Below are 27,522 nucleotides of genomic sequence, written 5' to 3'. Positions count from 1 at the left end.
AATTAGATTTTTTTCAAGGATGTAATGAATGAATTTACTCAACTTTGTTTTTACTCATTTCAGCTTGCAGAGTGAAGAGGAAGGGGCCATTAACTGTGGCCACAAAACCTATGAGCAAGTTAAAGAAATCTGTATGTAGAGCATTAGAAATGGGTATATTGTATTTAACTGTACTACTAATATATACTGCAATCAGTGGTGGAAAGAGTACTGAAAAATGATACTCATGTAAAAGTACCATTAACTTGCCCCAAAATATAGTGCAAATTTGACAGGACGAGCACTGATTATTATTTACCTAATCAAAGTAATGTCAGACCAGAAAATAATCATATAGGCTAGTTTTTAGTGCAGGAAACTACTGATACAGCACTAAAAATTTACTCAAGTAAAACTACACATATTTAAAACTACTCAGTACAAAAAAAGTAACGTCGAAAAAATTACTCAAAGTAATTTGAGTGCTTGTAATCATTACTTTACGCCACTGACGCAATTACATTATCTCTTTGACTGCAAACTTCCATTTACACATAAAACATGCCTTTTAGAAACCCTCTTTATGAAGTATAAGGCGTTTTGCAAAAAAATATCTGTATTTAAAGTGTAACTGTCCGACATTTCGAACATAATGAGTACCTTGAAACTGCTGTCATGGTGCACTAGTCACGGCGGTCGTCATGGACTTATGCTGACACCTAGCGGCGTGGATGGAGCACACGTTTCTATTCACTATTTGTAACATTTTGTTTAGAAATCGATACTAACAATACTACGCTTTAAATTATTACTATGTGCAAGAGTTACCGATATTAATAATGAAGATTTGTGTGTGAGTAGACATGTAACCTGAATGGCGTCCACCATGAGGCGACCCGCACCAGAAAGTATGGAAGCCATAGATCGATACACTAGTCTAGATATCGCATACGGACTCTGAGCCTGCGTCAATAGCGCCGCCACATTTGTACAGTGCTCCCAGGGCAAATGTCGTTCAACCACACGGGAGTAGTAACAAGCTAACAAAGAAAACAAAACACAATAGGCACAAAGGCAGAACATTTCATAGATAAGATTTAGCTTTTTATGTTTTTGTAGCCAATGTTACAAACTCTTATGCTCAACAAGTCACGTTATTGATGATAATATAGTTACTTACAGCAGGGGTTCCCAAAGTTTTTAACACGCGACCCCTAAAATAACAATGCCAGTGACTCGCGACCCCCAATATCCTCTGAGGTGGTTATGAATACAGAAAACTTGCATGCAATGGCGAACACACACACTCCAATAGACCAAAGTCTATTCTTCGTTTATTTTGTTTATGTATGTCAGTGCTGTAAATGGGCCAGAAAGTTTAACCAGGTGTTATAAAATCAATCTGCTGCATCTGAAGCTATTGCTGTCTTTAATATAATGTATTTACCCCAGGGGTCGCAATCCAATAGAACAAGTAAATAAGCTACTATAGTAACTATAAACGACTGTTTGTTTCTCTTCAGTTGGTTATGGATAAAATATGTTAATTCTTATGGCCTAATAATAATAAGTAGATTTTTGGAAATCACCAGGCGACCCCCCTTCATTGTTCCACGACCCCTCAAGGGGTCCCGACCCCCACTTTGAGAACCACTGACTTACAGCACTGCCACTGACCATAAGGTAAAGTAGCACCAACTTGCACTAAATTCTAGACTGATGCTAGTTACCCTAAATAAAACATAACGGCAAAGCTCTGCGGTGCCAGAAACATATTATTGTCGGCTAAGGTCACAAGCGTTAGTTTCTAATGTAACTTATAAATGTGCCTGATAACATAACAGTGCCTGCGCCACAATGTGCATACTGTCCACCCTAAATTATTGAATATTACAAATGTTGTACCATTTAGATCATTCACAAACGAATCACTTCCTCCGTTAGCGTTAGAAGTAAAAGCAGGAGAGCTGGTGTGTTTCAGGACATGGATTAGATCAAATTTAACTGGGGAGTATAATACATTTCCATGAACACAAACACGTTCTTTGTTGGTAAAGCCCGTGCATTCACTTATCCATCGGTATAGGAAAGTGATATAAAGTTATAATTGTTGCATACTGACCACCAGGAAAACTCCTGATCATAGATATATGTATATATGCTTACATATACATGGCTCTGGATGGCCAGTCCTCCACTGCACCTTGGTCCCACATTAATTTCCAAGGAGCGCTACCCTGTACTAAAATGGCAGCTCTATTGACGCATTCCTTCCAATAGACATCAACAGTGTAGGCGGCATCTACTGTAAATATCTATGTATAGAAGCCAGTATCTGGGCCTATTCAATATGTAGGTGCACATGATTTCCAAAAATTGTTAGACAAAGAGTTAATAAATTGGGCAAAGAAATGCACTTTTAAAGTCATTCAGTCAAGTAACTGTATCGAGTGCATTCATACATAAGAATTGCATGCATTGAAAAACAATTTATATACGAAGATTTGTTTTAGAACAGTGCTTCATTTTGAAAAGGTTTTTCCAAAATAAAACAGATTAGATCATTCCTTTATTCAAAATGAGACTTGAATAAAAAAAATTAACGTTTAATAATTAGAATGCTCTTATATTGTGCCTTTTGCACCTACAGTGTCTTTCAATTGTGGAATTGTGCGAATAAAAGATAATAAAAAGCCTGTGATTACTGTTCAAACCCCAGGAGATTATTTCAGACAAAAACTTAGTGAGAAAGAGAAAACACCATCAAACTTGAACTGTCGGAGGCAATATATTGAATTCAGGTTTATTTAAAGCATTAAGTTTACTGGGCTTGACATGGTTACCACGTATGACTGAATTCATTCAGAGTAAGAAAACATCGGTATTTAAAACAAAACCCAACCCATGCGAGACGTGAACCAAGGCCTGTGGATAAAGAAGAGACATTCAGATCCTTTGTGTTGATGTTGCAATCATTCAGAGCAGAAAAAAGCACATTCACACTACAACTAATACAACAACCATACACATTCCTGGGGTCAAAGAAAGTGACCAAAAAACTCCCTCCTCTTCTTATGAATTGTATGAAATTGTGTTTCGGCAAAAGCAAAGCACCGTGACAGTATAAGGAACTGCTTTAAAGAAAAACAAAACAAGAGAAGCTGCAAACACCCACAGGTAAAAGCGAAGCAATTCTCAATGTCAAACACATTTAGCCATTTACACACAGGAACGTTTGCATACACAGTGAAATCAGCTGCAGCATGCTTAAACTATAGGAGTGGGTTAGAAAACAACACCAGTGAAACGAGGTAGTTGATTGGAAGTTTCTAGTTTAGCGCTTCTAGTCTAGCTCAGCTACCACATCCAGCACAAAGCCACCGCAGCGGAGCAGCACCTTCCCAGTCGCCGTCTTCCAGAGCAACAGACTGTCAACGGCTTATGCCTGTAAAGTTTTGAAGATGGTGATTTAGTGGTTTGCTACAGAACAAATGACAGATGGCAGCATGGAGGTTAGCAAGGCTAGCTGGATATTTCCGACCATGGTGTGAGTGAACCTGCATAGTTTAACACCTTCAGTGGCCACAGGATATGAAGTGTTTCATCGTGACAAAATAAAAGAAAAGGGATGATTACCTATTGTTAAAAACTAATTTATACAAAATTAAAAATATAAGAACTGAAAATCTCATATCTGATATATGTGCTTGATAAAACCTAACGAAAGGAAGGAGAGAATACGAAAACCAAAGCTCATCATATGAGAGCAAAATCACAAGAGAAATGTGAGAAAATAAATTAGACTCGACCAAATTCTGTTTCCTGTCATCTACACTGTACAAAGATTTTGACATCGCTCCAGCATGAGAGCCATTCGCCTCTTCAACATCAGTTAACCTTCTGACTGCTTGGCAAATTCACCATTCCTCAATCCCACACTTCCTCATCCAAAAATGAGAGAAAATCTCTTAGAAGGCTGGCTGTGCAGTTCATCGATCGTCAGATCGTCATCATTCAGGGATGCAATATTATTTTCTTTGTACGTTTCTGTATAAAAGGCCCCACAAGATTTCACCTCCGAAACACACGACGAGACAGTTTCAGGTCAAAGGTTCGGCTTGAGCTGTTCAGATACTGCGTTCCTGTTGAATGAATGACTGGGTGGGCGATCCTTCGCAGGACTCTGCTTGCACCCGGTGACCTGGAGATGAAGCAGTGGAACATGGGCACCAGTAGAGAAAGGGCAGCTCACTGAGCCGCAGCATGCAGTGGGATGAGCCGGGAGGCTGTACTATATGCTCTCTGGACCGAATCGGAGCGGAACATGTGAGCCCCTCCCTGAGCCCACCCGCAAGAGTCAATCCTCCAGAAGGTCCCGGTCCAGCTCCATGTAAGGCTCGTCTATGTAGCTGATAATGGCACAGGGAGAAGTCCTGTCCTCTCCGAGCAGAACTGATACTGTCTCCTTCCAGAAACTGAAGGGAATACAGGAACTCTAAAAATAAGAACCACATTGATGATTACAAATGTAAGGTCTGGGAAGAGCCTAATTATTTATTCATGTAAATCATTATGAAGAGCTAAAACCCCAGTGAAAATGCTTGAGACATTCATCCATTTTACATTCTCCTCCTTTATTTCTGTTATTTTTCTCTATATATTACCTTTATAGAGGGTCTAGCTAGCGATGGACTGAATTTTTAGCTATCAAATTTTTTTTCTCGGTTTTTGACCAAACGAGAAAAAGGCCAAAATGAGTCAAAACTAGGCTATCCTTATGGAGTCAACCTAGGGCTATATATACACTTGCAAAATAAAAGACATTTTTGCAAACAAAAAATAAAGTATTGAGCAAAAATAAATAAATCAATGCAAATCTCCAAAAATTACAAAGAGAAAATTCATTTAAGAAATAAAAATTAATTTTGCTAACAAAAATAAAGAACTGCAAAGAAGAAAGTTAAGAAATAAATGAAATTTGCAAAAAAAAAAAAAAAAACTGCAAATAAAAATCAAGCAGTAAAAAAAAATTATATATATTTGCAAAACAAGGGGTCAGAGTCGAGGGTAAACTTGGCCGTTTGCAACAGACCCGGTGCTACTGGGTTTTAAGATCACCTTGGTGATACTGTGTCTTCAGATGATGACATAAACGACCAAGTTCCCTTGACCCCACCCACTGTCAAATCAGGGCCACAAAGTGAAACACAAAAACGAGCAAAGTAAAAAAAGCATCGCAAACTCACGGTTGACTAAAAAGCTGATCACAATTGACTGGACGGCTTTTGTAAAGGCAATGCTATAAAAGTGTTTTGCAAATATATATAGTTTTGTTTTTTTTTTATAGAAAACACTTTACTTTTGGTTTGCAAATTACATCTTTATTTCTCAAAACCTAATTTTGCCTTTGCAGTTCTTTATTTTTGTTAGCAAAATGTTTTTATTTCTCCAAAATTAAATTTGCTTAGAGATTTTTGGAAAAAAGGTTATTTTTTTGTTTGCAAATTTTTTTTATTTTGCGAGTAAAACTCTTTCACTCTTTCACCAGCAATATTCACCAAAGCACAGGAGAAGTGGATCACACCGCTCAATACCATGTATACTTTCCTACGCATGAATCACACATTTTCACCAGAAAAGCAAAGTCTGCTCAAATATTGTGCCATTGGGACATTTCAAAGTAGTTTACTAGTTCCTGCTGCTTGCAATAGCACAACTGTGTTGTCAAGGCAAATGATGTCTCTCAAGTCATTCACTGCCAATAAACATTTACTGTGAATATAATTGTTACTTTATTGGCTTGTTTTCTTTTAAAGTCTTACGAATTAACTTTTTTACTTTACTTTTTTTCTGAAAACTCTGCATTGACTTCCACTGTGATTTGTTTTCAATGATTACAGGTTACCAACATTCCTTCTCTTGTGGAAAGATCTTCTCTTGTGCTCTTGTTAATAAACTCATTGAGTATACTTCAAGCAGAAGGCAGAAAAATAAGTATAATCAGTCCTTCAGTCTTGCAGGATTACAGTATCAGAATAAAGTATAATTGATTTATTTCAGTTTAGCTCACATCCCAATTGATTACATGGAGAGGGCTAGAAATATGACCTATACTGCAGGTCACCACCAGGGGGTGAAGATTTCAACTTTACTTTTCAAGCACATTTGGTTTACTGCTTACAAGAAGCACATAAGGTAAACCAGTAGCACATGTATTTACCAAACATCCATACTGCGATTTGCTAAATTGTGCGGAGTTCCCCAAACCCTACAAATACTCACATTCTCTAGGCAGGTGCTGTCCTTGTCTTTGTTGAGGTAGTGGTGCTGCCAAAAGCGCAGCAGGTTGTGGAAGTTGTTGAGCAGGCATCCAGGATATTTCTCTGCATATTCCTTCTCCCGCAGGGCGTTCAGGTAAAACGGGAGCTTGCCTCTCCTCCGGGCCAACATCAGAATCACCAGGCTGGTGTTAAGACAACTCACGTTCTCCTGGGATAGCAGCCAGAAAAACAGGAATAATTACCACAAGAGGACTGAAATGAGGCAAACAGGTGGAGAAGATGTGCACTGTGGTCTTGCCTGTGTGAGGGTCTGCACGTTGATGATGTTGACCAGCCTAAAAAGAAAGGACAGCCTGTTCTCCACTCGAGCCATGTAGGACAGGAGACAGCACTCGGAGAGCACTTCAACCACTGCAGAGAAGCAAAAACACCCACCAAAATAGACAACGCCATTATTTCCAGTAGAATATTTTCCAGGAAAACATGCACGTCTAATGCTCTGGACAGACCATCCATCTGATTAAGCCATTTACAACATCACTGAAAGCAAGCAGATTTTTAAAGAAAATCCCAAGAAAGCTAGTTAAAGCAAATTTCCATATGATTTTTCTTTACTACACTACACACTTATGACATATTTGAAGTGCATGGATGCTTAAAATGAAAAAGCAATGTAACTATTTTAATGTTTCCATGCACTAAAGACAAAAGCTTAAACAAGGAAATATATATATCAACGCTTTAAGAAAAAAAAGTACTATTATATCCGCAGAATTAATTGAAATGATTTCAAATGGGGTAAATGCCCACATACTTTTCATTTCAGCCAGCCTCAGCGCCTCTGATGAACTGTCTTTCCATTATAAAATTGCCAAGTTTAATTCTTAGTTGATTTCTTTAAAAGTCTAATGATCTTCACTGCCTGATTGATTTACAATACCAAGTGGATCTCAGATTGGACAAAAAGCACTGGATTAAATGACATTTCCCCCAGCCATGTCTTTAAAATATGACAGTTTACTTTACCCCAGTATTTTTCGTTGGGAGTTTCTGCGCTCGCCTGCTGATCCTGACGACGATAGCAGTTAAACGGTCTTTCATCTCGTTTTACGCTTTAACAACTAAATAAATGCTTAAGTCTATTTAACTGAATGTATTGTAATGACTTCACAACATCGACGCTGTAAAAGGAACCTTGTGAAATTGAAAACAGTCACATTAAGCTTTCACCGAAAGTTTATCTTTGGCTGACAAACACTAGCTATGCATATAGCCCATTGTCAATGGTATATTTATTATATAAAAGAATATGGTGGTATATACTGTTGTTCTGTGAGTTTCCTAAATATAAATAAACATTTACAAAGATATTAAAAAAAATTATTTGTAGAATAACATTTATTTAAAAATAACTTATTTGACTTGATTACTTATTAAAATTTGATTTCTACAGGTATTTGGGTTTTACTACTATGTTTACAAAAAAAAAAGATTATGTAGGCTTGAAATTCAATGATGTATGTGTCTGTGCTTTAATGGTTGTACAAGGAAAAGCAAAGACTATAGAATACACAAGACATGTCACTCAAATAGTTTTGAAAGTGGAAAAGTGTAATGGTCAATGTGGCGAATGCAGCCCCACCTAATAGTACAAGAGCGTTTGACGTTTCTCCAAGGGAGAAACTTGTACCCAACGTTCTGCAGATTTTGAGTGATTTGAACTTTTAGAAATAAAACTAGGGCACATTCCTAATATGAAAGTTAACAGTAAGCTTAGTAAGCAATTTTGGAGAATTTGATGTTTCTCCATTTAAACAGAATTCCAGAGCATGTTGCCTAAAAGGCATTTCAAAGATGGCCACCAAGTGAAATGACATGCCTTAAAGGGACTTTGGGGAAAGCAAATAATAAATTTTCCTTTATTCATTTTCCTTCGGCTTAAGCCTGATTTATACTTCTGCGTCAACTGACCGGCGTAACCCACGGCGCATGCAACGCGCGTGGCTGTGCATTTATACTTCTGCGCGCTGTCTCTGTTGGTCTGCATTAACACTTCCGAAACGCTGGTTGGCAGTGAGGTGTAAATCTTCCTCTGTGTCGAGTTTCTTCGCTGCTTTTTTGCGTTTCCTGAACACTTCCGGGATGTACAAGTGGCTTAAACTCGCTCATTTTGAGGCAGGAACCGGCGGACGTGCAACAACTTTAACTATGAGGTCAACACAAAACAAAACTTTCCATCCGGAGCTCCTTCACGAAACTCCACGCCATTCGCGCGGCTTTCGGTCCCGCCCAGACTCGTCAGCGCTACCAAGCCGACCAATCACAGAGTTTGTGCTACGCGTTGTTGTACACATTCACTCATTCACACACATGCACTCACTCATACACTAGAACAATTTTAAGTTTCACTTATAGCGCATGTCTTTAGACTGTGCTGAAACCGGAGCACCCAGAGGAAACCCACGCCAACATGCCAGAACATGCAAATTCCACACAGAAATACTAACTGGCCTAGTTGGACCAGTGACTTTCTTGCTGTGAGGCGACAGTACTAACCACTGAGCCACCATGAATTATAATATGAAGATTAATTAAATGAAAATATGTACTGATAAAATATTTAAATGACTGTGAAATATTAAAGGTTTATAAAATCATTTTGAAAAAAATAATTCCTGTGACAGAAAGCTGATTTTTCAGCAGCCATTATTCAATACCTCAGGTAACTTGATCGTTCTAAATTATTCTAATCTGCTTATTGTTGCTAAAGAAGAATTTATCAATGTTAAAAAACATAATATTTTCGTTAAAACCATTACACTTTTTTTTTTTTTTTAATGAATCTTGAGAGAAAATTTAAAAACAGTATTTGTTTTATAAAAAAGAATTCTTCAGGAACAATTTACCTGTCATTATTGTTACTTAAGTTCATTTTAATGAATCCTTGTAGAAAAATTTATATATAAACATTTGTCAACCCGATAACATTTGAACAGTACTGTACATTTTAGATTACTTTCAATAACAATCCAAGAGCACTGTGTCTGAATTCACCTTTCACATCCTCCGTCTGGCTCTCGAAGCGATCCAGCGAGAGCACAATACAGCGGACCAGCATGTTGGAGTCAACCAGAGAGCTGTTGATCTGTGTGAGGAACACCTGGAACTAAAAGAGGCAACAAAGTCAAGCACATAATGTTAACAACAGCCTTAGTTTTTTCCAATACCACAGCATCTACAAGTACCTTTTCGTCTGTGTTCACATATTTGTTGAATCTCTTGAAGGCATCAATATTGAACTTCATAAGCTCCCCGAGCAGGTCAAAGTAGCTCTGCAGGACATCTCTGGACTTGCAGCCGCTGTCAATGATGCAGAAGAGGATGTGCTGCAATCACAAGACAACATTTCAGTGACTCATCCAGTTCTGCGAACCAAATACAGACACTCTGATGTGTTCTATTAAGATCTTCACCTCCAGCAAGCCTCTCTTCAGCAAAAACATCTGGTCTGCATATGATGTGGCTCCTCTCAGAAAGCTCTCAACAGCTCTGGCCTGCCAGAATCTTCAGGGAGAAAATATGTCGCCGTTATTCATGTGTTATTGCAAAAAACTTTAGACACACTGTTATAAATCTAGTGTCTCACCTGAAGGAAGAGTCTGGGGGTTCTTTTTTCATAACTGTCAGGAGCCGCGTGAGGAGCCCTTTTTTACCATCACACACTAAACTCCTTCAAGAGAACACAGACATGATGCATTACAATATTTGCCTTCTGAAAGCAAATGATTAAGGCTAATATATATTAGAAATTCAACAACTAATTTGTGCATTTAAAAAAAAAATAAATTAAAGACATCTGTTTAAAATAGCTTGAGAATTATGTTCCAATCCCTAATGTTAACTAATTTTCTGAAGTTGGGAGTCGACTCCAAAAGGCTTGATTCCTTAACTGTCAATGAACCCATTACTGGAACTCAGAAATCGACTCCCAGAGTTGAGTCTGTATTTTCAAACGGTCCTGAATGAAGCAGTTACATTGTACAGTTATAATGCTCTTTCTCGCGCATAATTAACACAGAAGGCACCCGCTTTGAATGCGTGGTCACACGTTCTGCGATTTTGATTTTGAATTTCACGAACACACTCACTTTCACTTTTAAATTCCTATAAAGCAGACCTTTTTGCATTTTGTTTTTAAAGATGATCTGCCTGAAATGTCAAGCTTGCGGTGTTATAAATGTATTTGTTCATAACACAGTAATGTAATGTATTTATCAAGTATTTGTTTGTGGATTTGGAGTGGATCATACACTATTTGCAGTTCGACGACTTACTTTAGCACTGCAGGTAAAATTATAATGTTATGGTATTGGCTGCTGCTACATGCTCAATTAAATGTTTTATATAACCCATGCCTATTTTACAAACAAATAAACAAAATAAACAGTAATCATAATAGCAAAAGTAGCAGAGATTTATTTATTGACAAAATCTGATCATGTGTTTGTGGTTTTGTTTTGGCCCTGAACGCACTTAATTTGACCTCTAATATTCATTCTTATTATTTATTTTGTAGATAATTACAAAAAATACATCAAAATCTAGAAACTAGTTATACCAAAGAAAATTTGTTTCAAAAAGACGATTTTTAAATAAAAATATAGCCAGTTTGACTTCTTTTCTTCCAGCGTATGCCATCCCATTAACACAACCTTTTCAAATCAATGAACAAATTGCACAAAAAAAACAGTGATATTTAAAAGTAAAGTAATAAGCTATTTACCAGAAGGCTACAATTAAAAAAATCTACCACATTTACGAGAAAGAGCAATATGATATGATATGCTTTATTTGAGGTTTGTTAATGCATGAAGTATTTAAGTTAAACATGTTATGTATGGGGTTACATATTTATTTGGTCATTAAATCTAAAATGTAAATGTAAAGCTGCAAATGACACAGTAGCATTGTGTAAAGTGTGATATGACACAGCATGTTTAATACTTGTGCTATTTTAAGTTAATGTAAAAGGAGTCGATTCTGGAGTCGATTCCACCGATCCTAAAAATCCAAAAAAAAAAACAGAACTGAACACTGCTAGTTGACATGGCATGTGGCATACTATGAGATTTGTTTGCAATGGTAATGTCTAAGTCTTTTTGTTTATTGTATTTACCAAGAAAACATTATTTTGCTTTCCAAAAATAAAAAATAATAATAATAATGTAATGAGGTGAAGTTTTATTTATGTATATGCACATTACGAAGCAATTTGTGTCTATTTCCTTAATGAATAAATATAAATAAATATATTGTGTACATATATTTACAGTCAAATTAAATTACTCGTACTGTGGCACAGACTTTGTTATATTGACTACTATATTTGTTAATATTATATACTTATTTCATATATAATAATATGAAAGCATATCAAGCAATAATAATATGAAAGCATATTAAGCAATATGTGGTTTAAATTCAGCTGTTTGAAATATTCAACAAATAAGCTAACTGCAAAAAAAAATCCCACTTATAACAGTTATAAACTGAAAGGGGGAAATTACACTTAAAATAAAATAATTGTTCAATAATCTAAATGAATGTAAAGTCCTCTATTAAGGTTTTGATTTTAGGTTATACTGTCCAGCATTTCCAGAGCTAAAACTAGTATTTTTGATTTCTGAACTATACCTGTCTGTGTTTACTAATGCCTCCACCTCAGGGATGTTTGCCTTTAGGGAAATGGCACTCAACTCATTCAGCTCCTGAGCGTTGAGAAGTAGGTACTTATTTCTGTTAACAACACAAAAAAAGAAATAAACGAATCGTCTTTGTCAATTTACAGCTATGTCACATGATTCAAAGCCTACAATCTTGCAGCTTACTCGTGGTGGTCACTGAAGCTCTGCAGAAGCCTCAAGAACTGGATTTTAAATGAGATTTCCTGTTATAAACAAAAGCATAACATCAGTGAGAATGATAAGAAAATCTATCACAGTTAACAAAATAAAGTTAAATGTTTTCACTGAGAGCTCACCGGGCTACAATCACAGTTTTCATTCTGTCCGTGAACCACATGATTAGAGGCGGTGTATTTCCTCCAGATGAGCTTGTCGAAAAGGTTGTTGAGTCCAGGAATCAAACGAAACTCCGCCAACATTTTATGCACCTAACAGGTAAAACAGGGTGGCGATTACAACAAGTCGATTTATGCACATTTTTTTTTTTACAGTCTTGATCAACTCTTGCCTGGTTCCGCTGTCGACCCATGAGCAGGACACAAAGCACGTAAAGCACTTCCACCTTGTACATGATCTCATGGACTATCTTCATGGACTGTGGTAAGCGATGTCTCAGCGGGATGGTGGCCAATGTACTCTCATCAGACGATTCTGTGAGGGAAATTTATTTTCAAAAATGCCATTATATTTAAGTTTAAAATTATTTTAAAATATCCAAATATGTTGTAGTTTATACAGTTATATATAGGGGAAAAAAAACATGAATGACTAAGTAAGTAATGATACCAAGTACAATTCGCTATCGATAACTAATAATAGTTAACCATAATAAGGCAGCAAATAAGTATATTAAAAGGATTTCTGAATAATCATAAGACACTGAAGATTGGCAAGAGAAAAGCAGAAAAATAAGATTAGGATCAAACAATAAGTTCCATTTTACAACTACAAATAATAAAAAATACATATATTGTTTCTACAATTTTAGTGTATGAAAAAAAAAGAAAAAGAAATAACAAAAACAAAGACATACTGTTTGTATAATCCAAATTCTAAAACGCCTCTAACATGAAGCAAAAATGGCTGGTGTATTTTTAAACTTGAAAATTGTTTATAATGATTTTAGATAAGGAATAAACATATTACTTACTGGCACAATCGTTTCATCTCCTGTTATATTTTCATTTTTATTCTTCATGTTGGAATGTCAATGATGTTTTACCTGTGCTGCTGTGCTCGGCTTCATCAGTTGCTATCTGCATGAGAGCATCCAGTACTAGCGTGTTGTCGAGCCAGGTGTACCACTCCTCCAGTTCCTGCAGAAAATTTGACGTTCCGGTTGCCTCAGACACCTTCCGTGTTGCCAACTTACAGAGACGCTCAATGAAGCCAGGGATGTTCAGCAGAGTGACTGGAAAACATTACGTTACATTATATCTTCATTATTCATAGCTTTAAACAGTCACCCCATGAACAGATCCTTGTCCAAAATTCCTAGTGCCAGTCAGTATCTGCAGATATTTTTGCTATTTCTGTGGAGAATTTTGTTAAAAACCTGTGGATTTATGCAGAATGATTTTAGCTGTATCATAACTAAAAACTTAATATATGAAATAAAAAATACATTTTTAACATTTCTTTAATGTTTACAATGCAAATCAACTAATCAATTAAACAAAGCAAGTCTCTCATGTAATATTACTACTATAAGACAGAACATATTACTTTACAAACTGTATTGTACATAAATCATATCAACATTTTAATATTATTATTATTATGCAATAATATAAGTGAAATAAATTTAAAAACTGAATAAATATAAGTTTACACAAATTTACACAAGTAAATAAATAGACACAATGATGGGCTAAAAATCTGCATATTTCTGTGTGCAAAGATTTCTTTGTGGGCCTCGAAATAAATAACCTAGATAAAAGGGCTGTAAATTAACCATATAACAAACTGATATTTACCAATAATCTTTTTTCTTCACAAATCTACCAATATTTATGGGATCGGAGCCAATCCTCCCTATAACCACCAGGGCTAATATTATAACTGCTCAAATGTATATTTATTAAATGTAGAGTTGAAGCCAAAATTATTAGCCCTCAAAGGACATGAATTATTTTCCAAATATTTTCCAAGTGATGTTGAACGGAGGGAGTAATATTAATAACTCATTTCTTTTGTTTTTCTATGATAACAGAAGGTGGTGCAGTGGGTAGCGCTGTCACCTCACAGCAAGAAGGTCAATCATTCAAGCCTCAGCAAGGTCAGTTAGCATTTCTGTGTAGAGTTTGCATATTCTCTCTGTGTTCACATGGGTTTAAATTGACCGTTGTGTATGAGAGTGAATTAAAGTGTATGGGTGTTTAACAGTTATGGGTTGCAGCTGTAAGGGCATCTGCCGCGTAAAACATATGCTTGATAAGTTGGCGGTTCATTCCGATGTGGCCTGATTAAAAAAGGGACTAAGCCAAAAAGAAAGTTAATAACTGAATGAAAAGTGCATAATATTTTATTAGTTATTTTGCAAGATGCTAAGAATCAGCTTGAAGTCCCATATAAAGGCTTTTTAGGTTTATTAGGTTAAGACAAGTTAGGCTAATTTGGCAAGTGGTTTGTTCTGTAGCCAATCAAAACTAAAAAAGGATTTCTTAAGGGGGCTAACAATTTTTACCTTAATAGTTTTGATATAATTTTTTGGCTAATATTTACATTTTTATAAAAGAAATAAGACTTTCTCAAGAAGAAAAATATAATAGGAACTGTTAAACATCCCTTATTAAACTTGCCTTTAACTGTATATTTAATTCATGCTGTTAAGACAAAAAGCATACTGATATTTTACCTCAGTTAATTTCTGCATATTAAGCTAATATTTTTAATAAGCTAAATCATTTTTTGTTTTTTTGCCCATTTTATTAATCCTGTCATTTTTTAATTACATTAATTCTATTTCTGATTGTTTCAACTCACTGTTTGTTTGATGACATTTTCCACAACGTTTTGCTTAGGGACTCCAAAAAGTCTAGGATCGACTCTGATTAGCACTAAATCAAATCACAATTAGTGGTTGACCTACCCTGGTTGACCTCTGCACGCGAGGGGCTGGTGTTGCGTTTCTGCTGTGCATTTTTAGCCAGAAGTGTGTGTTTGTCATCATTCCCCACGTCAGGCTCAGATATGGTGACTGAGAGAATCCGACAGAAGTTGGCAAGCTGCTGCTGGTCAAAGCTCTGAACCAGTCCTGACAGATTCGGGATCCACTCAAGCTGTATCATTTCCTGTTATGTACCATCATCAAACACCATCAGAAAAATATGGTGACATTTAGCATGAATATCACTATTCCAAATCTTGATGTAGTAAAATGTATTATACAACATAATTAAAGAAATTAAAGTATGATCCAGCTGTAGCAACAAATTAGGTTTAAATTTTGATATGCATGTATGTATGTGTGTGTGTGTGTGTGTGTGTGTGTGTGTGTGTATGTCTGTATATATATATATATATATATATATATATATATATATATATATATATATATATATATATATATATATATATATATATATATATATAATAATCTTTTTAATATATTTTTTAATTATTATTTTTGGTTTGAGCTTCAAGATTTACTGCATATAAAATCTGTACCATCAATCACTGAATTGAAAAATGTCTGTCTATTTTCAACAGTGCACATGTTCTAATGAATGTTTATGTTTTATATTACTGTTGTGTATGTCTGTGTTGTGGTGTGTATTTTTCTTTAACTCTGTCCTTTTAATCTGTCTTGACCAGGACTACCTGGTAGAAGATATATTGTACCTCAGTCGGACTTTCCTGGCTAAATAAGTAAATAAATGAATTAAATAAATAAAATTTGGTTGTTTACGTTTTAGCAGAAGTCAAGCTCCATTTTATTTCAGGAACCAACATTTACTGCATTTTACCTATAATTATGGGTTGTATTTGTAGCTATATATCAGTGTCATATTATTATATCTATAGAATTGTTCAGCTTTATTAATATTACTATCCACAGTTTATCATACGAGTGAAATCAAATTACAAAAGACATTATATAAAATACAAAATACATATATTACATTTTATTTAACTTCAGTTCACATTTATTTAATTTTAACTTATAAAAAGTTTGAATTATAGTTTTGGTTTGCAGATTTTTATACCCAGCACTGACCTTCTTAACTCCAAGAATATCCTCAATTAATGTAGCTGTTTGCAAAAATGTCTTCTTGTTTGTCATCAAGGTGAACAGAAATAATACAAAATCATCTCTTGACGCCAGGCTTTTTGTGACTCCTTCAGTCTACGGGAAAACAAGTGCATTTTTTACTCATCACATACCCAAATTAAAACATGCAAATGCTGATAAATAAATTAATTTATAAAAGAGAAAAAAGTCTTAATACATACACATATGCAGCAGTTATACAACACGCTTAGGCAGTCCTTTACCAAGTCATCATTCACTACAAGAAGTTTAAATGAAACTTCATTAAAAACAAAGATTTACACATTTGTTGATGACAGACATACACCCCACTGATCTAGAATAGAGGATACTATATAGATCAGTGGTACACCCTCTTTCGAAAATGAATATTTGTATCCATTTCCCAGTGAATATAACAGTTTTATTAAGCAGTTATATTTATCATTTATTTTACATTAAAATAAGTGTTGGTAATGTAACATCTTTAGTAATAAAATGATAATACTTCATAAATGACAAACTACAAAATTTAAATTAAATTTGATATACTTTATACTTGATTCTTCCAGGTTATTAATTGTTTGTTTAATATTTCCCTATATAAAATATTAATTTACAAGAGAGATGTGTGATGGCACGTTCATACCAGAAATGAATGAAGCATCAAGTGTGAGTGATTTACATGTTAAATCGATGCAAAAATGCAAATAGACATCCTTCAGAGCTGTTCATAGAAATGAGGCAGAGCGAATGACGCAACTCATATGAATGAAACGGCGCAAATTGAGTGTTTTGAGTGTTTGACCCACTCGAGTTGGTAAACCTCAACTTTTTTTGTAATATACAAGTATTTTTGGGGGGTTTTCACCTTTGAACGCACTTACCAATATGCTACTGGCGGCAATGGAAAAACTGAAATTTAAGGGACATTTGCACCTTGTAATCAGAAGCTTGCTTTAATATGGGCATGATTATGACATAGTGCCTGTCTTTGGTGTCCCAAGGGGAATCCTCCTGCTGACATGAGACAACAGCTCATTAAACTGGGCTCGGTTCTGTCAGAAGTAGCGCCGAAAGCTTCAATTATCCAGGTTTAGTTTTTGGAGGAGTTGATGAACTAGATGCATCTCTGAAAGGATCTAGTGGAAAATATGCTGTTTTTCAGCCTTCCTAAAGCACAGCTACTCTCTCAATAACATCCATGCTAGCCATTTAGCAACAAAACTAGAGTCAATAGGAAAACAGAAACCCCACTCATGATGCAAATCGGCATCTATTGTGCAGTGAATTTCATACGCAAATGAAGTGAGTTAAACTTAAAATGTTGGCGCAAGCAGCATGAGTATACATTATGTAAATCATTTATAAAATCATGCAAATAAATGGAATCATTGTTTATATATATATATATATATATATATATATATATATATATATATATATATATATATATATATATATATATATATATATATATATATATATATATATAATACAATTTTTTATAATCAACTTACTTTTGGGCTTCTGTAGTGTAGTCAGGGTAGGTCTCATCAGAAGTTCAACCAGTAACTAAAAATACAATACAATCAGACAACTAAATGTCAATTAACTTATTCATTTATTCATAAACTTATACAATTTATTCACTTATTATTTCTTGCCTGTCACATTTTGTAATTAGAAGCAGAACTGTTACATTTCAAAGTTTGTAAAATTACTTTTACAAAAACATTTGAGATCCTTTAACATGTTTACCACAGCTCTTTATTTACTTTCCTCTTTAACCCTTTGACTGCCCCTCTACCAAACGGTTGACCATGTTTTTACTGTTTTAAATAATGACTGTTAAAGTCATTCAAAGCAAATGCCGGCAGCTGGCTCTCTGCAACTCCCATATGGTCACCCACTGAAGCTAAGCTGGGCTGCGCCCGGTCAGTACCTGGATGGGAGACCACTATGGAAAATCTAGGTTGCTGCCGGAAGTGGTGTTAGTGAGGCCAGCAGGGGGCGCTTAACCTGCAGTCTGTGTGGGTCCTAATGCCCCAGTATAGTGACGGGGACTCTATACTGCTCAGTGAGTGCTGTCTGTTCAGACTCTCTGAGGTCACTGAAAATCCCAAGATTTTCTTTGAGAAAAAAAAAAAAAAAAAAGTAAAAAAAGGGCCAAATTTGGCCTCTGTCCATCATGGCCTCCTAACTCTTCCATATCATAATTGGCTTCATTACTCCATCTCCTCTCCACCAATCAGCTGGTGTGTGGTGTGCAGTCTGGCGCAAAATGGCTGCCTTCGCGTCATCCAGGTGGATGCTGCACATTGGTGGTGTACAAGGAGATTCCCCCCCATTGTGTAAAGCGCTTTGAGTGCCCAGAAAAGCGCTATATAAATGTAGGGAATTATTACTATTATTAAAGAATGACCGTTTTAAATAATGACTTACACACACAGAATTTTTGGTTTACAAAAAAAAAAAAAAAAACAACAACAACAAAAACAAAGCATGTTAAATGAGAAATATGTTATGGCATACTTCAAAAAAAAAAAAAGTTGATTTAGTATTAAAAATGTTTTATTTTAAATATATATATATATATATATATATATATATATATATATATATATATATATATATATATATATATATATATATATATATATATATATATAAATAAAATTGGTCTTACACTTCATATTTTTCATAGTATATCTGTTAAGTCTGTTGCTTTTACCAAACACAGAGATAAACAATTTGGTAGAGGCTGATATTTTAGAAATTAGGGGATGTGCTGGAAAAAAAAGTATTGAGTGTGTCAACTAGCAACATTAGGAGTTGCAATCGAAATAAAAAATTTTTGGTGGGGTAGTTAAAGGGTTAATGCAAAATGAGGCAGTGACAAATCTCTGTGCTGCATCACAAAATTACCAAACTAATCATATAATAATTACACATACTTAAAGTTAATTATTGTTTTTTTTTTACATGAATGAACAATGAACCATACATTTATTATAGTGCAAATTCATTTTCTGTTAAAATTATTTAATTAAAATAAAGTTATGTAAACATATCAGTTTAGAGTTTATTAACTAATGATAACAAGCACTGTGTTAGACTTCAATAATTCATTAGCAAATGTTAAACTATGTTTAATAAATTCTGTACAAGCATTAATCCTTCTTTGTTTACTACTGTTACCATCATTTTCATTATAACCTTTAAGTAGTCAAAATCAGATTTCAGAGAAAATATGACTGAATCAGAACTCACATCTACACCTCCAAACAGATCAAAAGTGTAAGTATTGGGAAAGGTAGACTCCTGCGCAGGCTTTCTGTCCTCCGTCACAAAAGACATGGCCTCCATAGACAGTAGAGATGACAGCTCCTGTAACAAAACAACACAATGTGAGAAAAAATTAAACTTAGAGATGCACAGAGAAGTCTGCACTGACTAGTCTATGTGTAAGCAGTAAGATAATGTCCCAGAGTCACAGAAAGTAGTGTCACCTTCAGGACAGTGTGTGTTCGGGTGAAGTCAGTGTTCAGGTGGCTGCTCTCGTACAGCTCCTGGAGTAAAACAGGAATCCCGTGCCATTTCGCCCTTTTATCCCTCTCCTGAAGAAGAACTTCGGGGAGCTGCACAGAAACATCTCACAATTACTGGAATTGTATTAACTTAGGATATGAGAAAAAACAAACAAACTAGCAAACAGACTAAAATTTCATTGTGTAGCTGTTATGAAGAAGATTTTCTGTCAGGTCCCAAACCTTTCAAATCTTTAAAAAATGGAAACTTTGAAAAAGCACTGTGGTGTAAAGTGTCTTTAAATACAGTGATCAGTAAAAAAAATCCCCCAAAAATAATAACCAGCAAAAACAAAACAAAAATAACTACAAGACAAGTGGCACTTGGCTAACGTCTACCTTCTACAAATAAAGAAATAAGTTTACTCAACTTACTGCTCCACACTACTCCACAACCTTACTCCTACATCCCACACCATACTGTGCTCACTCTGCCCTTTTTATAGCAGAGAAGAATGGTATGGAACGGCTCATACCATAACAGCAGATAACCATCTAATAAAAATATCCATAAACATTTATTATTGATTAGCATTTTGCTACATGTATACACTCCACTTGCATACTACACATCTTTTTCAACATAATTAATGTGTCCAGATACTCAGATTTTATAAACCAAATTTCTTTAATTGTCCCTGATGATTATAAATAGATCAAAAGTCTTTTTATTTTTAAAATAAGAAACATCTGATGAGAACATCTGAGAAAAAATTATTTTAAGAATCACAGTGCAGTCTTAAATACAAATGAACATTTTAAAACCTAAAATCTTTAATCAATTCACCTTTTTAAGACTATATATATATATATATATATATATATATATATATATATATATATATATATATATATATATATAAATTGTCCATTTAATTTGATTAAATTAAAATACAATTTTATATAACCAATACCACAAACAGGTATGCGTTTAAAAAGATTATACACTTTTTAGTAGACAGTACAAATCACAAATGTCTGTGATGTTTTTAGGTCTAATGTATTTATTGATTTCTACATGATGAATGAGTCTTAGCTGAACGTAACAATTTAAACATAGAATCTGTTAGAAATCAATCAAGCCGTCCCAAGACTTCTATTGACAGATGAAATTACTATCAGTGCTAGTTCAGGGTATACAGGAATCAGAGAGTGAAATTCAATACTTTTTAAGACTCTTTCCATACATTGGCAGTTTGGCACTTTAGGTTTTAACCAGTAACACTGGTGACATTTTAACTTGCAATAACTTTACTAAATACTGATTGTAAGAATTTAATCCTAATCTAAAACATTATTCTCATACTGAATAAAAATGCTAATCTAGCAGGTAGTGCCAATAGATCAGTAGAAATAATGATGTTGTCTTGGTCACTGCAGTGATTTAAAGCAGCGAGGTGACAAATCTAGCAGGATTTTATTGATATATTCATAATATACACTACCTAAATTCAGTCAAACAACTATAGATTGTACAATCAAAAATGATACAAAATAGGGCTGCAAAATATATCGTTTTAGCATCGATATCACAATGTGCAAATCAAGTTATATCACAGGATTTCAAGAGACTTCAAGTTCATTTAAACCAGTGGTCTCAAACTCAATTCCTGGAAGGCCACAGCTCTGCATAGTGCAGCTCCAACCACCTTCAATACACACCTCCTAATAGTCACTAGTAGTTTTGAACATCTTGATTAGTTGGATCAGCAGTGTTTGGTTAGAGTTGGAGCAAAACTATGCAGAGCGGCGGCCCTGCAGAAATCGAGTTTCAGACCTATGATTTAAACCATTTGGACATAATCATTATCATGTTTTCTGCTTTAACAATTACATTAGATTTTAGCAATTGGGTTTATATTATTGATACGATGAAGATTTCCAGGGCCAGGCAGTGGTGCAGTAGGTAGTGCTGTCGCCTCACAGCAAGAAGGTCGCTGGTTCGAACCTCAGCTCAGTTGGCGTTTCTGTGTGGAGTTTGTATGTTCTCCCTGCATTTGCGTGGATTTCCTCCGGGTGCTCCGGTTTCCCCCACAGTCCAAAGACATGCGGTACAGGTGAATTGGGTAGGCTAAATTGTCCGTAGTGTGTGAATGTGTGTGTGGATGTTTCCCAGAGAAGGACTTGCTGGATAAGTAGGCGGTTCATTCCGCTGTGGCAACCCCGGATTAATAAAGGGACTAAGCCGACAAGAAAATGAATGAATGAATGAAGATTTCCATTAAAATGTCCATATCTCAATACTGTTAAACTCAGTGTTGTTTATTTAAGTTTTATCTTTGTTCTATTTATTCACCTGTGCTTTAAATGAGATTATTTTGTATCGTTTTCTATATTTGATGCAAATGCGCTCCCCAACAAAATCATCACAATGAATGTAAAATTGTGATCATTTTTCAAATAGTCATCTTGTGTAATTGTATTCAAATCATATATCGCCGAAAAAAACTAAATATTGCCATGTCAGTTTTTTTTCAATATTGTGCAGCCCTAATGCAAAATTGAATATCTTGTAAACTAGCATTCAAGAGTTTTTAATGATCTTAAATTTCTTTAAGTTTAATCAGCTTTTATACTTTTTAAGACCCTGCGGACATGCTGTAGTTCTGATATTCAGAATTACATTTATATTTTCATATTCAGAACATTGCCAACTAGGCATGGGCCGGTATAAGTTTCTGACAGTATGATAACCTTGGATTAAAAAATTCATGGTAACTGTAATTACTACAAAGGAAACATTAGGAAACATTTATACTATATTGGAACAGTAAACATGTCAGGCTAAATAATTCAAATAAATCATTGACTGATTTCTTTAGAAGACATGAAAAACCTATAAAATCCTCACATATACCTTAGGAACGGTATAACAGAAACTTTTAGCGGTTTTAAAAGCTTGACTTTTCCAAACCCCAGTAAACCTTGAAACCGGTTATCATTTCATGCCTATTGCCAACAACACCTTTTTAATTAAAAGGATCAGCTTATCCTAGGGCTGTGTGGTTAATCAAAATCGAATCACAATTTCATATGTTGCGATTAGCTAAAATGCGTGACTGCCGTCTGTGTGCGACAGTCTTACTAGGCAAATGAGTGAGCAGTGCACACTTTCATTCTGCCCAATCAGATTTGTGCAACCGTACAATGCAGAACGCCTACAATGAAAAACAAACAAACAGGAAAGCGCAAACGAGTGGGATGACAGCATTTGCCGCTTCAGAAGCATTAATAGACTAATTAATATCAAAGAAAAACAGCATGTCGGTCAGTAATATTGAAATATCTTGGTTTCAAAGTCACAGACACCAAACATAATTTGTAATTTGTAAGAACTCTCGCAGAATTGTTACTAGAGCATGAGAAAATACAACCAGCACCTAAAAAACCTCCACAGACGGCTATGAGGAGTGTCTTGCAAAAAAGTCAAACTAAAAGTACTGCCAGTGACACTCCATGTAATAGCAAGCAACAGCAAAGTACAATTTCACAGTTATCTTTTTATATCTTTTAAGTTCCTTTTTTAATTAACACTCACTGCATTTTAGCAGTAAAAAGCTACGATACAGATTATTAAGCTGAAACTTGACTACAAAATTAAATCGCAAATCAATTTGAAATCGCAATATATGTTGAAATAAATAAATAAATAAAACGCTATAAGATTAGATATTTTCCCCAAATCGCACAGCCCTAGCTTATACAATACTTTTAAAATAAATATTCCATTTCATGTTTCACAACTAATTGTAAAAATATGGCATTATAATAAAAACAACATATGCAATACTTTGGAGTCTTCAAAGTGCCCTTTACACATACAATGCTTTCAATAAAATGCAAATAACTTGGAAAGGCGGGCTATAATCTTTGCATTTAACTGTGTGAAAGCTTCATTTATTTATTTTATTCATTCCTTCATATACATCAAAAAGCAAGAACTGTTTAAACTTGTAAATATAATGCAGTCTACGTCACTTTGAACAAAACCAATGCATAAATGTAAATATCACTTTCAAGTTCTCCATCTCCCAGTTTCCTTCATTGAGTTTGACATTAGATTTTTTTTATATTAAATTACACATAATACTTATAAAGTGTCTTGTGAAATTTGAAGTATTGACTTAAGACATAACTGCACAACTAAGAGTTATGAACTCCACACACTGCATGCACTCCTAATACAATCAAACGTTCATACAAACTAATCAAACACTGTAAAACCCAAAATGTTAAGGTAACTTAAACCATTTGAGGAAACCGACTGCAACAAACCATTTAGGTTGAAAAACTAATTCTAATGAGTACTGTGAACTGAATCCATTTGAGATAACTCAAACCAACTGAGTACTGTAAAACTCAAGTTAAGGCAACTTAAACCGTTTCAGGAAAACAATTGTGACAAACCATTTGAGTTAAAAAAAAAAACGAATCTATACGAGTACTGTGAACTTACTCCATTTAAGTTGAAATAATGAGGTATTTAATTAGTTCAAAACTCTTTTCAAATGAGTAGAATTAACTTTCAGTAAATTTTGAGTTAACTACACTCATTTCATTTGATAACAATAGAACACTAAAACTCAATCAGGCTGATGTAGGACACACTGGATCTCTACTAGACTGTTTTTATGCCACATGGAAACCTTAATCTAGCTTTTCCTACAAACTCTAGCATCTTCAGTGTTGAACAAAAACTGTGTCAGACAGTGTTAATGAAGGGAAAGTGAAACCTGTGTGGAGTTCCCAGGCTCAGATCATGTCCAACTCAATGGGACATCTTACATAATTCAAGCTCTGTAAACTCCAGGCCTGAGCCAGCAAAATATCACTGTCTGAGCCAATAAGCCACACAAAATGAGTGCAGTTTACTGTTAAAGCCGGCCTAAATATAACATGCATCTGGTATCTTAAGGAAGATGCCACATATTATGGACAGTATATAAAGCGTCTGTGTCAATGTGGCTCTCTAACTGCAGCATGCTCACTGCTTTGCCAGCACTTGTGAACTTTGCGATGTTTAAAATTAAATAAATAACGTTCGGACTACGTGACCGTCTGTATTTGTTTTATTCTGTAAGCTATTAATGACTTGTTTCGCAAATTTAAAATAAAAATGTTGTCACTGAGCATTGTATAAGATAAATAAGAGAAGCCATATTTAAATTTTTAGTCAACATAATACAAATGCTTGCAAATCATTCGGTTATTAAGGGTATACACAGCTCATTAATTAGTGCCGCTATGTGATGATTAACTTAACCTTATATAATTACAACCGGCAACTTAATTGTATAAAATTACAAAAAAGTACCATATTTAATTATGTTTATATACATTTTAAGACAGGAAAAAAACTGTATTTTGACTTCAGAGTAATAGTTAAGACATAAATATTATTATTCAAAAATGCTGTCTAGATAGGCAGGACATTCGGTTGTGAGACACAGCCTGTGTTTACTCCACACAGCTGATCGGTTATAAACATTATATGATTAGATATTAATCCGTAAGAGATAATATTACTCATTCTCGACTCCATATGTCCGAGTTTATAAATGGATTTTACGTTATTTGGGCTGTGTTTAAAGCCTCGTTAACCTAAATTATTATCGGACAGTCAAAGCTGAGAACAGCCCAACTGGTTAACGGCCAGTTGTCATTCTCCATTTACGAGACTTATTTTTAAAACACACTCACCGTTAGACTACACTTGCACGAATAGACAGTTTAAACTACTTAAAAGGCTTCATACACTTCATATTTGTTATGTTGGCTAACTTAAAGCAGGCTTCTCGACGGTTCAGCTTATGAACGCGCACCCTGACAGCGGCTTTTCTTTGCCGTTTCACTGTTACCTGCGTCCCTCTGCTGAAGCCTCGGCCACCGATCTGACTTTGCCGTATTCTGGTGATGATATTCCTGTTTCGAGTCCGCTTCTTTCCACCGATACAAGGGGACTCGGGCCCCAGTAGCGTCGCCATTACTTCGTCTTCCTGAACTGCTCCAAACAGGAAGTTAAAATCGCTCTGTCTTCGACGCGCGCTCGTGTGTGTTGAGCGCCCTCGCGTGGATGATATTTAAACAAAACACTAGGGGGCGCTGCTCTACGTGAGCTCAAATGTGTTTACATGTGGCCTACTGTAAATTTGTTTTAGTCTTGTTTTTAATCCAAATACCTAAAAAATGTTATATCAAGAAGGCAAGCAAAAAATAATGTCTTGTTTTTGAAATTAATATGCCAATATTAAGTTAGTTTTCCCTTAAAGGAGGCAAAATAATCTCCCAATAGAGTAAGCAAAATAATCTTCATTTTCTTTTTGACATAAGATTATTTTTCTTACCCTATTAGCAGATTATTTTGCTTGTTAAAAAAAAACTCACTTCATTTTGGCATATCATTTCTTAAAACAAGACAAAATGTGTTGCTTGTCTAGAAAATTCTTCTTGATTTTAGAATTTTTAGATATTTGGACAAAAAACAAGACAAAAAAACCTAATTAAGAAAAGCATTTTTTGCAGTGTATGATATTGAACAGAATTTTTACATTTACTTAAATAAAACAAAAAATTTAATAACTAAATAAATTATTTATATTTATATTTATAGTTAATAAGTTATTTATTAATAAATAAATCAATAAATAACTTCATAAGCAAAGTAACTTTTAAATAATAATACAATATAAAAAACAATACAGTATTTCGACATAAACATTACAACATATTTTTAGATCTATTGTTAAAATACATATTTAGAGAAAGGTCTTGTCTGCAACTGTTTGTTAAAAAAATATTTGTGTTAAGAGTCTAAAAAGTTTGCTGCATTTAACACACACTACATTACAAATTGCAAAGATTATTGTAATCTGATTACATTAACACTTAATGTAAAAAGTAATCAGATTACCAATTAATTTACTTTGAAGTTACTTTTAAAACATTTAAAATAAACTTGTGAAAATACAAAATAAACTGCAGCCCTTTCATTGATTTAATATTCACTGAGAAACATGACAATGGGTTGATCACAGCAGCTTGACATATTCAAAAGACTTAAAGAGTCATACAAAACTTTAAAGCTCTCTTATTATTCACTTGTTCCAAACACGTTTGTATTTTTTTTATATATAAAAGAAGAAAAAAAAAACTGGATGCCTGTAACCATTGACATTCATACTATAAAAAGCAATATATTCTCTGGGTGTTCTGTGTCTGAGATAATTAGTCTACAGAAATGTACATATTCTAAAGCACCAAACTTGTTCCTGGAGGGCCGGTGTCCTGCAGATTTTAGCTCCAACCCTAATCAAACACACCTGAACAAGCTAATCAAAGTCTTACTAGGTATACTTGAAACATCCAGGCAGGTGTGTTGAAGCAAGTTGGAGCTAAAACCTGCAGGGACACCGGCCCTCCAGGACCGAGATTGGTGACTCCTGTTCTAAAGTATGAAGCCGATCGGTCAGTTCCTGTCACCTGACTCGTGTTTTTTACATGGTGCGACTGGAAATGCGAGCACGTGCAAAATGCGTTCCCAATATTTGCGCTCCCAAAATGCGCTCTAAATATATTCGCGTGCGCAAAAGACGCGATATGTGAACGTACCATAAGCAGCTACACTTCTCTTCACATTCAGAAAATACCTTCACTCCAGATTCTGCACAATATTTTTT

The 27,522-nt window shown here is 34.8% G+C and overlaps 2 protein-coding genes across 8 annotated transcripts in view; one reads left to right on the top strand and one right to left on the bottom strand.

Annotated features, from left to right (window-relative positions):
• The window catches only part of myh7ba (myosin, heavy chain 7B, cardiac muscle, beta a), a 36,723-nt gene extending 31,745 nt beyond the window's left edge, over positions 1-4,978 (top strand). For 4 of the 7 annotated variants that reach the window (XM_021479543.3, XM_021479544.3, XM_073915466.1 and 1 more), the window contains one exon: positions 64-4,978. In XM_021479543.3, the coding sequence (XP_021335218.1) occupies positions 64-75 (12 nt within the window). In that variant the 3' untranslated portion in view covers positions 76-4,978. The remainder of the gene's footprint in view (positions 1-63) is intronic. The other 3 variants (XR_012386680.1, XM_073915468.1, NM_001324479.1) reach the window with 3 other exon arrangements.
• trpc4apa (transient receptor potential cation channel, subfamily C, member 4 associated protein a) lies at positions 2,755-25,840 on the bottom strand. Its single transcript, NM_131569.2, is given in 19 exon segments — positions 2,755-4,474; positions 6,262-6,468; positions 6,559-6,671; positions 9,315-9,426; positions 9,506-9,646; positions 9,734-9,824; positions 9,907-9,990; positions 11,955-12,056; positions 12,149-12,207; positions 12,301-12,432; positions 12,513-12,655; positions 13,227-13,415; positions 15,096-15,297; positions 16,224-16,352; positions 16,460-16,515; positions 17,777-17,831; positions 19,530-19,646; positions 19,769-19,897; positions 25,705-25,840. Coding segments are annotated over 19 exon segments (2,325 nt in total). The 5' UTR covers positions 25,831-25,840; the 3' UTR covers positions 2,755-4,336.
• Between the last annotated feature and the right edge of the window lie 1,682 nt (positions 25,841-27,522).

This window comes from Danio rerio, chromosome 11 (genome assembly GCF_049306965.1).
Source record: "Danio rerio strain Tuebingen ecotype United States chromosome 11, GRCz12tu, whole genome shotgun sequence".
NCBI lineage: Eukaryota > Metazoa > Chordata > Actinopteri > Cypriniformes > Danionidae > Danio > Danio rerio.
Note: the sequence above shows the minus strand (reverse complement) of the source record. Positions and strands in the feature narration are given on the sequence as shown.